Genomic DNA, 12,532 nt, shown 5'->3' with positions numbered 1-12,532 from the left:
CAACTCTTAAAGACTCAGGAAACCGCTTGGAGTTTGGGATCTAGGTCAGAGTAAACGTGGGAACAGTCTACCAGCTTGGCAACTGGACTGGAAAGCATGGGGGGAATTAAACCTCTTCTTTCTCATGCCCAGCTGTTTCCCCACTTCTCCCCACTCCATCTCCCTTCACCCACCGGTTTTTCCCTTTCCTACCTGCGTTGGGTACCTAGTGCTCCAAGTGTGGGTTGCAGCGAGAGAGGGGCTGGCAACTGGCTTCCACCCTCCATCTTGCAATTCTCTGGCTTCAAACCCAAGTTCAGGGATGATGGAGGAAGCAGGCATAGGGCTAGCACAGAACTGGCATTGACCCCATAGCCTTGGGGTGGCACTTCCCAAAAGGAGAGGGACCCATTTATGCAACCCTACCATCACCCCCAAAGAAAACCCTTTATGTGAATTCCACCATCAAGATGTTCTAGAGTTGCTGCAGCAGAATCCCAGAAGCTGACCCATGCAGGCTTTTGGAAAAATGACAGAGGAGGGAGACAAAAACAGCACTTGGCAGGAATAGTACCGTCCTTCCCATGTTCCTTCCCAGCAATGGAGAGGCCTTGGCAGCAGAAAGGGGGCTAGGGAAGAAGAGACCCTGAACCAGGAACAGACAATCGGTCAAGTCCTTCCTTTGCTTGCCCTTTTCCTTCCACCAAAAAAGATTCCGTAGGAGCTTCCCATCATGCATCTGGGTTGAGGATGCAAAATGTCCAAATCTTATGGGTAATCCCGGCAAGAGCAGACCCACTGAATCAATGCCGCCATGGAGCGAAGTACAACAACATCCCAAATCCACAAAACAGGGATACCTTTATTGGATCAACCAAAATGTCCAAAATACTTGTTGCAAGCTTCAGAAGCTCTGCTGGCTTCTTCATCAGGCAAAGGTGTTAAAAAGGTAAATCTCTGGTATAATTTTTAATACCTTGGCCCGATGAAGAAGCCAGTGTAGCTTTGAAAGGTTGCAACATTTTATTTTGTACATTTTGGTTGGCCCCATAGAGGCATGGATTCTTGGATGTTATTGTACTTCCCCACATTCTTTTGGCACGAAAAGTGCATGGGAAACACCACCTAACTTTTCTGCAGCTTCAACAAGGGGATGTCAGAGCTTGGAAAAGTTACTTCCATTGGGTAACAACACCCATGTTCCTCTGGCACGTAAGTGCACAGAAACCACCACCCAATGTCTCTGCAGCTTCACCACAGTGTGAGGCTTGGAAAAAGTTACTCTTGCTGGGCTACAGATCCCAGAATAGCTGGTGGTGTTGCATCTGGGCGTTATAGTGCAACAAAAGTAATTTTTGCAAACTTAGAGTGACCTATGGGGCAGCTTGTGATGGTGGTGGTAGTAATAGTGAGAGCAGCATAGAGCATACGGCATGCACAAAGGCTGCGCCTGGCCCGGCCCATTGGGCTGATACTCACTGTGGCCGGGCACCGAGGATATGTTTCCATTGGATGCGTGCCGCTCCGTTCTCCTAGGTAAACAGCAGACACTGGGTGATCCCAAAGACAAGAAGGGCTCTTTCCCCACAACCGAGTTAGTTTGTTACCCTGTGCGCTGTGCTATCCGCGAACCATCTGCAAGAATGTGTACCTCATCCCTCTTCATTGCCTCTGATTTAAAAAGTCCCAACCACTCTGCACCATCCCTGACCTGTCTGTGGACACTGCTGGATTATGTTACTTGCAGAGAAAAGCTTATGGATGGGGTGCATCTGCTTTTCAGCCCCTGGGGGTGCATGGGAGGCTTTTAATTGTTCTTAACAAAGTCTGCATACACTGACCCCCCAGAAAGCAATGGTGTCACTATCTCAGCCACCCCCCAATGTGGACAGTTTTGGATTTTGGAATCCTGGGTAAGGGAGGCTCCACCTGGCAATTAAAGGGGTGTCAAGCTGGATTAATTCTGTAGTGCAGATGCAGCCCTAGTTTCCTTGGGAAACATCCAAGTTTCCCAAAACTCTGGCTAAGATTTTACATCAAAGCATGCAGAATGTAATTCTCCATGCATCCAGCTCCGGACCTCTCCTCCCGCCAGCAGTGGTCAAACATGGCTTTATTATTTATTATATCAACAAGGGGTGGACTCAAGTGATCTTCCACATTTTGCAGCCCTGTTTGGGCATCAAAAGTTGGAACTGGTTCAGAGTCAGGTGTGGGAATGGGCATTAGGTTTGGCGGGGATGGTGATCTCACTATCAGCAGCCATGATGGCAGAGATCGCTTGGATTTTCCAACTGTTTTATTTTCCAGTGGCTGGCAAAGGTTAGGATGCCCTGGAGAAAGCATTGTTCCAAGGCACTGTGTGCAAAAGGTTGCAGGAGAGAGAGAGAGAGAGAAAAGGGGGGGGGGGGAATCTTTCTCTCTTTCATTTTGGTAATTATTGTTCTAACTTGATTCTCCCCTACAATATGCATCTGAAATTAAAGATTACAAAAGGCGAACGTTAAGTCCCAAACATCATTGCCTCAACATCCTGAGCCTTGGATAGGCAAGTTAAAAAAAGAAAGAAAAGAAAAGATAATTTAATTTGTTGCAATGTCTCCCCTTCAAAGTAGAAGTCGGTAAGGTGAGGCCTTGCAAATGCTGTTGGATTGCAGCTGCCATCATCCTTGGTCAGTATAATGGAAAGCAAGGAGTTCTGGGAGCTGGTGTCCAACAATGTCCAGACCCTTTGACTGAATCAAAGCATCTCAAGGGGACCATTCCTTCTTAAACCTTGCGACTCTAGTTTACCTTTTGGCGCTGGTGTGGGAGAGAGGCATAAGGTGTCAGGATTCGTGCTCAGTGCTTCCAAGACCCCTGTGGGGCAGGACTCTTAGCAAGGATAGAAAGAGCCAGGAAAGAAAAAAAATCCACCGGTGAAGCAGCCTCAAACCCCAAGGTGCCCAAAGAAGCCCAACCATACACCAGGTAGCCAGAGAGCAGAAGGTCTTGGAGAAGCCAGGGGGGTCTGGGCAAAAGGAGGAGACCAGAAGCAGGGGGACTTACCCCAAAGACGTCTTAGTGCACAGGTAATACACCAGGCCAGCGATGAGGATGACTGCGGCCAGGCAGCCAATGACAATCCCTGCAATGGCTCCGGGAGAGAGGCCAGGATCAACGCAGCCACCGGGACATGCTTCTGGAAACAGGGAAGGAGAAGGTAAGGGGTGAGTTTTGGAAAGCATGTGGCCCCCGGTTTTCGTTGCCCATTTCATCACGTGAACGTAGGACCAGTCTTCAGAGGAGCTCTCCTCGTTTGTAAAAGCAATCAGCTTGTTCCTTCTCAGAAAAAAAGCATGGTGCTGGAATGATAAAAAGTTGTGGATGCATCCTAAATTTCTCCTGTAAAAGTACTCCTCAAATCTCTCTTTCCACAACTGATGGGAGAGATGATGGGAATTTTAGGGTGCCCTTTGTCATTACTGGATTCCATAGAATGTAATCATGATGGTTAAAGTGGGATCAAACAGCTATAATAGCATAGTCTGGATAACCCCTGTGTCTCACAGGGTAATATTGCTGGGGAACAGATTGCACTCTGGTGCCAAATAATTATAATAATAAAATTCATTTATAACCCGTCCCTCTACGAGATGCAATCAGGGCAGCTTACAAAGATTTAAAACAAACAAACAAACATGTATTCCACAGCAGATTACACAGGAGACCAGACACTGCTTATCATACTGATTGCTCAGTTTCCGTGTTATCTTTATAAGGTCAGAGCTGTTGTGTTGCCAGTCTCATCAAGAGCATGAATGCAGTGCCAGAAACCTTGAACCACACTGCAGCTCTTTCCCAGGTTTCCAGAGGGGATTTCTCAGGTGCAAGGTAAAATCTGCACCATGGGAAAAGGAGATGCAGCAGAGCAGGTCCCACACTGCAAAGGAAATATGAGATGGGGCTTTCCATCTTGCCCACAGAGAGGCTGCTGATATGTAGGTTTCAGGGGATAAGAACCAGTGTGGGGTTGTGGTTTGAGCATTGGGTTCTGTAAACTCACTATGTGACCTTGGGCAAGTCACACTCTCTCAGCCTCAGAGGGAGGCAATGGCAAACCTTCTCTGAAGAAATCCTGCCAAGAAAACCCCATGATAGGTTCACCTGAGGGTCATCATAAGCCAGAAATGACTTGAAGGCACACAAGAAAAACAACCATCTCAACCACAAAGAGAGGATTCCATTTCTGCTCTGTGCAAATGACAGTGTTTTTGCAATAAGGGATTGGAGGGAGTTCTGGATTAAGAAATGCCTTGGGGGTGTGGGAGAGGCAGCATGAAACAACAATGCACCAGTTTGCCAATCTGCAACCCGGACACTCCACTTGTACCTTTCAAACTCTGCTTTCCCACAGCAACGTGGACACACTGCTTCGTTTATTAAAAGCTGAGCATGCTTTAGTTCTCTTCATACTAAACGTTTCCTACAAGAAGTAGGTAAGACTGAAGAGGAACATGACACTCTTTTCTATGACTGCCTGAGTCCATGCCCTGGAGATGCCCAAATGTAAGCACAGGAACAGTGTGTGCAGAGGCGTCATAAGCAGCCGGTGTGACATTTTATTTGTTTGAAATCCTTGACGTTCCACTTTACCACACCAAGAAGTTTGGAAAGCTTACAGAATGATCTCAAAATTAATGGAAATATTGCACAGTATTAAATGTCCTATGGGGCTTGTATAGAAGCGAGTCAGGGATTGCGTGACCTGAGATCTGTATGCGCTCAAGGGCAGAATGAGGGAAGCCCTATTGTGAGCATGAGATTTCAGTTCACAAAGACTTCTGTTACTCCATTTTGTGTGCCATACGGCCGCTGGGACTTTGGCTTAAGGCACACAGTTGCCGAACAGCAGTTTCAATTCCAGTGCTGCGCTGGAAGACACAACAAGCTCATATACATAGACAAAATGCTATGATGGGTGGCTGTTTACAGAGATGTGTTGTGTAAAAGAAGCCTTAACATAAATATCTGTAGACTAGGCCTATTTCCTTAGAGGCATCTGAAGAAGCACACCAAGTCTACTAAAAGTTATGCTGCAACTTCTTTCATAAAGTTAGTCTCCAAGACGAACTACACAATCCCTTTGCATCCTGATTCTGCAGACTAACCCGGCTATAGAGTTTATCACACCGGAAAAGAAACAGGATATTAGCGCTATACTCCAGCAATATCCCGTGAGTATCACGCAATAATGTGACATTTTTCACACGTCATCGTCATTGCGCGATTATCCCTTGAATTAAGTGGCAAATCGCGCCGCTTTTTTACTTTCAGGATTTTCTACTTTATTCACGTGATAATTGTGCAATAATGACATCATGTGACATTGTGGGATTAGCATTGCTTTACTGCGCGACAATTATGGGATATTGGTGGAAGCATAGTGCTAATATCCCATTTCTTTTTCCAGTGTGACAAACTGCTTAGTCTCTGAATTCTACAGACAGACAAGTACACACACATATACATACATACAGGTACACACACACACTTCAATACTGTTGACCTTTCCAAAAACAAGTCTTGCACCTCCACTGATAGGTAGTAAATTTGCCCAAATAAATTTGCCACAGATTTTTCCAGCCTTCAAGACCAAGTCCAGCATTTGCCTTTCGGTTTTTTAGAAATGAAACTCTGGTCCTTTTACTGTCATCCGACAGACTGGGATTAAACAGCGGAAACTTTCCATCTTGGGAAGACACAGCAATAGCTGGGAAGGAACAGCATAGAAACCAGGCCACAAAACCTCCAAGCCTTTCAAAAATAACATAATGTAAGGGTACAGCCAGCCCTCTGTACCACGGATTCTGCACCCACCGCTTGAAAATATTCAACAATAATAATAATAGTAATAATAATAAATTCCATGTCATCTTTATAAAGTCAGAACTGTTGGATTGCAGGTCTTGCTGAACGCGGTGCCAGAAACCTTTCACTGGACTGCAGCTATTATTATTATTATTATTATTATTATTATTATTATTATTATTATTGTTACTATTATGCTTTATTTAGAAAGTGATCTAAATTTACACAGCGTTGTACATAGAATCAATTAAGAATAAATAAAACAACCTGCCTATGGCGTACATTCTACAAAAATAATTGAACACAATACATACAAACACATCTTAACATTCAAACAATAAAATAGAGCAGACAACAAATTAACATTTCCCAGGTTTCCAGAGGGGACTTCTTTCAGGTGCAAAAAGCAAACCTGGCTTTTGCCATTTTTTAAAATAAGGGATATCTTTAGGGTTTCTATGCCCCTCGTCAACCCCAAACGCCTCTATCTATCAAGAAGCCTGCGTGTCCAACCTGACACCAGGCAATAGTTAAAGTTTGATTTCTTTTTTCAAAAAAAGGGATTTATGGCTCTGATGATGCCTTATCCAATGTTGTCACGTTGCCTTTTACGGCACCATAAACTGCTCAGAGTGGCCCTTTCATCCCAAAGGGTAGGACATAAATGTTAATGCAAGCAAATAAACGCACAGGAACACAATCAGCCCTCCCTCAAAGGGTAACTCTTAAGTAAGACAACAGGTTGGATCTGGTTACTTGCACTACTACATCATGGGGAAGGCCATGGCAAACCTCCACTGAGCAAATCTTGCCAAGAAAACCCCCTGATAGGTTTGCTTTAGGGTCTCCATAGTTGGAAATAGCTTAAAGGCACACAACAACAGCAACAACAACAACATGTCATTTGCCACCGAATTCAACAGGACTTGCAGCTTGTCCTGATGACTTTAATGGAACCCAAGTGAAAGTAGCTTCTCCTGAGTCCTATCCTTCTCTCCCACTTTCAAACACCAGCCACGTCTCTGAATATAACCCCTGCCTCCAGATATTAAAAAGGGGGCTACCTTTTTGCAAAGCCAAAGCTAAGATGGCCTCTCAAACATGGGACAGGTTGCAGCCAGTCCTGGACACTCACCACTTGTCACCTTCATGGTGACAGAGACTGCGGCAGTGAGGTTGGTTCTGTTGTTGTGAGCCTGGCAGGTGTAATTCCCTCCATTTTCCCAGGTCAGGGAGCCAATGCGGAAGGTCTCTTCCATCACTTTCGTATCAGTACTATTGAAAAACCACCGAAACTGCGCCGCTGGGTTGGAGTCCGCAAAACACAGCAGAACCAAATGGGTTCCTAGTGGCCAGGAGATGTCTCCTGACTGGTTGATCTTAACATGGTCTGGCCCATCTAGAAAGGAAAGGAAGGAGAATCAGGGCACAGGGATGGAAACAGAGAAGGGGTGCGTCACCCTCGTTGCCTGGCTCCTGTACATTGGTTCCTTGGGGTCAGGAGCAAAGCTTCTTCTGTGACAGGGCTCCCTGGCTCCTTCTGGCTCTCTTTGTTGTGGTTGAGGCCCATATGGGAATTCAGAACTATCAGTGAAGGGAGTGCCCTCTGGGCTGCATCCGCACTGCACAAATAAAGCAGTTTGACACTGCTTTAATTGTCCCGGCTGAATGCTACAGAATCCTGCGATTTGTAGTTCTGTGAGCATGGCGTTGTGGTTTGAGATTTGGCCTATGACTCTGGAGACCAAGGTTCAATTCCCAGTTTGGCAATGAAACCTACTGGGTGACCTTTGGCAAGTCACACACTCTCAGCCTCTGGGGAAGGCAGTGGCAAACCTCCTCTGACAAATCTTGTCAAGAAAGCCCCAGGATAGGGTCACCATAAGTCAGAAACGACTTGAAGGCATACAGCACACACGAGATATTTAGCCTTCTTTGTCAGAGAGCTCTGGTGCCACATAGCATTCAGCCACGGCAGTTAAAGTGTTGCCAAACTGCATTATTTCCGCGGTGCAGGAGCAGCCTTGGAGTATCTGTGAGATGCTTTCCTCCTCATTTCTGAGCTGAGAAGTTACCTTCACACATCATGGTATGAAAGCATTGGGGAAATGCGGTGTGGGGATGGGGAAAGGGGAGGGCTGGCAAACCCCAGAAAGGTCTGAGCTCCATGGTCTCCTTTTGGAAGTGGGATCTAACTCCCATGACCCCACTAATCCCTCCAAAGCAAAGGCAAACCCAAACTGGGATGGGGTTACTCACATGCCATAGTTATGACACTGGGGTCGCTTCTTTCCTTGCTGATTGCATTACTGGCCTCACACGAATAGTTCCCATCATCCGCTTTGGTGAAGTCAGTTATAGTAAGGTTTCTGTTATTCCCAGAAGGTACTGCATTAGCAGCTTGAAGAGGGTTCCCATCCTTGAACCAGGAGACACTGACAGAAGGGCTGCTGGAGGTATGGCACTGCAAGAGGACATCCTCGTTCGCAAGGGGCATGTATGACAGAGGCCACAGGGTGGGTTTGGAGAGCTTTTCTGCACACAAAACAGAAAGAGAGTCATCCATTTTGTGTCCATGTGGGCCCCGAGTCCAGACAGGTCCCATCTGGGTTGGCCATCAAGAAAGACCACCTTTGGGTCGCTCTTCAGGGGTAGAAGGGAGGCCTTCTGGACACTTGCTGGACTATGTTTCCAGAGCAACATCCAGCTATTGTAAAAGTATATCTATATCTATCTATCTGTATATTGAAGCGTTCAAGGAATTTGAACATCAACAAGGTCATGGGTTTGATTTCTTTTCTTTTTTTTTCTGAGCCATGCCCTTCTCTGTTTGAAGCAGCCACACAAACAGAGGAAATGTGTGTGCATGCATCTTTTGTGCTGGGACACAGTTTGGTGCCATTTCTTCTTGGCAAGGGCAAAGAGAAAGAAAGGAACTCAAGAAGAAGCATTAACAAAAAAACCCTAAAGCTTCTTCTTGAAGCCATTATTTAAAAAAAAAATCATAACAATTTTGCAGGCCTGTGATCTGACAATCTTTAAGAAGAAAAGTCAAGGGGAAAGTGATTTGGAACGAACACTCAAACTGCATCAACTGCTGTGCCTTGGAGATGGTTAGGAGAATACAAGTTGGCGTTCTTCTCTCTTTGTGGGTCTTTAAAAGAGTATATTGTTTAATACGATGAATTTTCTGTTTTAAAGACTCATTAGTGCTCAAGTGTCTATCTTTTGTCCCTGTGAAGAACAATGGCAGCCAAAGGAAGGGAGGAGGACATAAATGCCCTGAATATGACACAGGGAAGGGACTTTGGGTGGCATGACAAGGCAGCTGCACGTTGTTCGCTATTTAATTTGCTAGTATTGCATTTTTACTGCTGGGGCTGAAGATAACTACAGGAGGATTTTTTCTGCCTCCATCTGTTAACGGAAACAACTTGGGTGCCGCTGGGTAAACACCCCTTAACTTGGTTGGTGAAGAGATATACATTTGGTACACTGCAAAATGTTTATTTTTAAGGACTTAAGGGGGAATGCTCTTGGCGTCCCATCTCTTCATCCTCATTGCCACCATCCTGACTGGCACCACCTCTTAGAAAAATGGGACAAGGGCCAGGGGATGGGATCCTGTTGACGACAAACACATGTGCAAGTGTAGCTTACATATCTTTTTGGAAGGGGCTAAAAAGGGAGCTCTTCTCCAGCATTTTGTGCCCTGTCCAAAACCATGAAGATGCAGTGGGTCTGAGCTCTGCATGGATGGCAATGGCATCTCCAAGTTGGAGCAAGACATTTGGAAGAGCAAAGCACAATCCCAGGAGATTTCTAGAGGCATGTTCCTTGCAATATTTGCATTTGAATCCTCTCACTCTTTCTGTTTGCCTGTGTACTCTTGTTTCGCTTTTTGTGTGTATATGAATACACTCAAAATAACTTCAAAAGAAGCAATGGTCAGCTGGTTGGTATATTGTTGAGATTTCTTCAGTGCCTTTTTAGTGCAAAAGCAGCTGTGCTTGCATTGGTGAAGCCAGAATACAGTGGAAGAGATGATATTGTACAGACATTATGCATGAGAGAGAAACAGAGCCTAAGTAAAACAATGCAATGCTTTACACACACCATTCTCAGTAAAACATGATGGTATCAGCTGAAATATTCCCCAGTGTGACTGAGGAACTGCCAGGCTATTTCTCACTGCGGGGGTTTTGTTGACACAAATGCAAGAAAGCAGGGAGGAAGGGAGCAGAACTAGCGATAGCCATGGATGTAAAAGGACCAGCGATGGACATCTCTGCAAGGAATCCAACAGCACCCTTAGGATCTCATCCATAAGGGACTGGGCATTGGAGATGGTGGGTGAAGCACAGGTGAAAGGACGGAGCAGAAAGCAAGGCAAGCACAGGAGAGATGTGCAGATTCCAGGAAGAGGAATGACAGAGCAAACAGACCGGGGGAACCAAGCTGCTTTTGCTTTTCAAATAAATACATGTTTTTGCTGGCACCTCCCTTTCAATTTAGCCATACAATTAGCCTCTGCTGCCAGGAAGCAACTTGACAATGGTACAAAGTCCTGGACTCCATCCCGTAAATATCATGAATGGAAACTTACAACAGCAATCCGGGTGGAAACCACCCAATGACTTAGAAACAAAAACGAAGCTGGGATTTGGATTTTCCTTAGAACTAAAAGGCCCCCAAACCCCATTGACCAAGGGACCAGCCACAAGAGCTATTTTGTGAGATCCGTTCACATAAACAAGCAATGTCACCAGAGACTGAGATGTGCGGAAGGCATGCGGATGCGTCAGGGCAGTCCAGTTTTATGGCTGAGGCTCAGATTATCTGAAAGACCACAGCCAGCATCTTGAGTCCCAGTCTTGGGGAAAAGGTATACTGTATTTAAAACGACTGATTGACTGATAATAACATCCATGTATGTGTGGTCTATTTTTTGGATGGGGTGCAGGTAGCTACCCTATATGCTTGATTGTAAGTCAGCCTCATGTATAAACCGAGGGCAGATTTTGGAGCCAAAATTATGGATTTTGATATGACCTGTGGATAGATTGAGAGTAAGACTTAGGGTCACGTAACAAAAGATCTATAGGATGAAGCAAACAATGCCAAAGAAGTAACAAAATTGCAGGAGGCATAACTGTGTTCACAATGAAGGATGGATTGATGGATGAAAGAGTAGAGGGAGGTCAGTGCTTTCAGGAGAGATCCCACTCTTGCGTTTCACCAGGAGATGGTTCCTATTTTCATGAGAGTTAAGGTACAGTTTTATGAGAGTGCTTGCCTTGCAAGGATAAGTCGATTCATTTTTTGACTAAAATCCCTAGACTTATATATAAGTATATACAGTAGTCCCTATTCTTTTGTGCTTCATCCAAAACCTCCTGTTTCCAGCCCTAGGAAGAGGTAACAACAGGGAAGGAATTCATTTGATGGAGATGTAGCTGGTCTGGGCTCCAAGGGGAAGGAAAAGGAGCGTTCCCCCCATTTCTTTCCTCTTCTATGCCAAGACCAGCTGATTTTCCATGGTCTGAATTGCATGTCCCCTTCCCCTCTTCTTGGAAAGCATCTGTGGCCTCTCCTGGGGACTGACAGATGGAGGACATGGATGTGCATGGAAGGGAGCATTTACTTTTCACCTCACCTCTTGGCCTTAATTTCCCTAAAGGAGTCTGCCCAAGGTTTGAGATCCTTGGAGAAAACTTTGTCTTCTGCAAGAGGCTAAGGTGTGCCCTTCTCTGCTCTCCTTTTGCCAGCAGGCAATTTAAACAAGAACCTTTTAACACACATGTGGGTTGTAATTTCATTTGTATTGTGAAGTTTCAAATGCCTTTCAATTTTTTCAAAATGTGGCTAACAACAAGGCATCTTGTTTAAAGTGGGATCATATAAAGGAATTCCAAGGAAAGGTGTATTCCATGAGCCAGATGTGCCCAGATGGAGAGCTCTAGGTGCTACGGATGAAATAAGAATAAAAACCCCCACTGCGCATCTAGTCCATCAGTAAGACATTTAAGATAGGAATAGCAGTGGGGAAGCCATGGGGCAGTTACAAAAAGGAGGTGTTGCAACCTACACCTTTCGCAACATTTTGTGTTTGGGATGGGATGTTACACAGCAAGAGCTTTGCATCTGGAAACTCTGTAGTACCGTTATGCAAACTTGCCTGCTGTATTTCATTTGCATAACTTATCCTGCCATTTGTGGTTTGCATAAATTATTCTGGGTTTCCTGCTCATGAAAGGGGGAAAGGCAACCCCCCAAAGCCCTTGGAAATCCCACTCATCTTGGCTTCTGAGATCTCAGCAGCTGTTTCCCCTCACACCTGAAAACATACACACGTGTGTGTGTGTGTGTGTATGTATGCATGCAGCTGTTAGGATTAGAAACTTCCCCTTTTTATACTGAAAGCTGGTTGAGGTAGGGTGAACTATATATCCCTCTGCAATGGTTTATTCAAGAGTTAAACCAACAATTAAGCTAGTTGAAAAGGGCAATGCTACAGTTTCAAGGAATCTCATGTTGGCAAACAAAGGATTAAGCTGGATCTAAATCTTTAGTTGTTGAGCCGGTTTCCTACCATGTTTTGGATCTCTTTCAAACTCGTTTCCTGCTATTATCCTAATCCTCTCTATCTGTATCATCATCATCATCATCATCATCATCATCATCATCATCATCATCATCATCA

At 45.1% G+C, this 12,532-nt stretch overlaps 1 protein-coding gene across 1 annotated transcript in view; it reads right to left on the bottom strand.

Annotated features, from left to right (window-relative positions):
* The window catches only part of CEACAM5 (CEA cell adhesion molecule 5), a 35,764-nt gene that overhangs the window by 5,411 nt on the left and 17,821 nt on the right, over nt 1-12,532 (bottom strand). Inside the window, exons 8-11 of the mRNA XM_042438819.1 lie at nt 8,089-8,364; nt 6,965-7,228; nt 3,028-3,160; nt 1,459-1,511 (exon numbers count right to left, since the gene is read on the bottom strand). Of these exons, the coding sequence (XP_042294753.1) occupies nt 1,459-1,511; nt 3,028-3,160; nt 6,965-7,228; nt 8,089-8,364 (726 nt within the window). The remainder of the gene's footprint in view (nt 1-1,458; nt 1,512-3,027; nt 3,161-6,964; nt 7,229-8,088; nt 8,365-12,532) is intronic.

This window comes from Sceloporus undulatus, chromosome 9 (genome assembly GCF_019175285.1).
Source record: "Sceloporus undulatus isolate JIND9_A2432 ecotype Alabama chromosome 9, SceUnd_v1.1, whole genome shotgun sequence".
NCBI classification, from domain to species: Eukaryota; Metazoa; Chordata; class Lepidosauria; order Squamata; family Phrynosomatidae; genus Sceloporus; species Sceloporus undulatus.
Note: the sequence above shows the minus strand (reverse complement) of the source record. Positions and strands in the feature narration are given on the sequence as shown.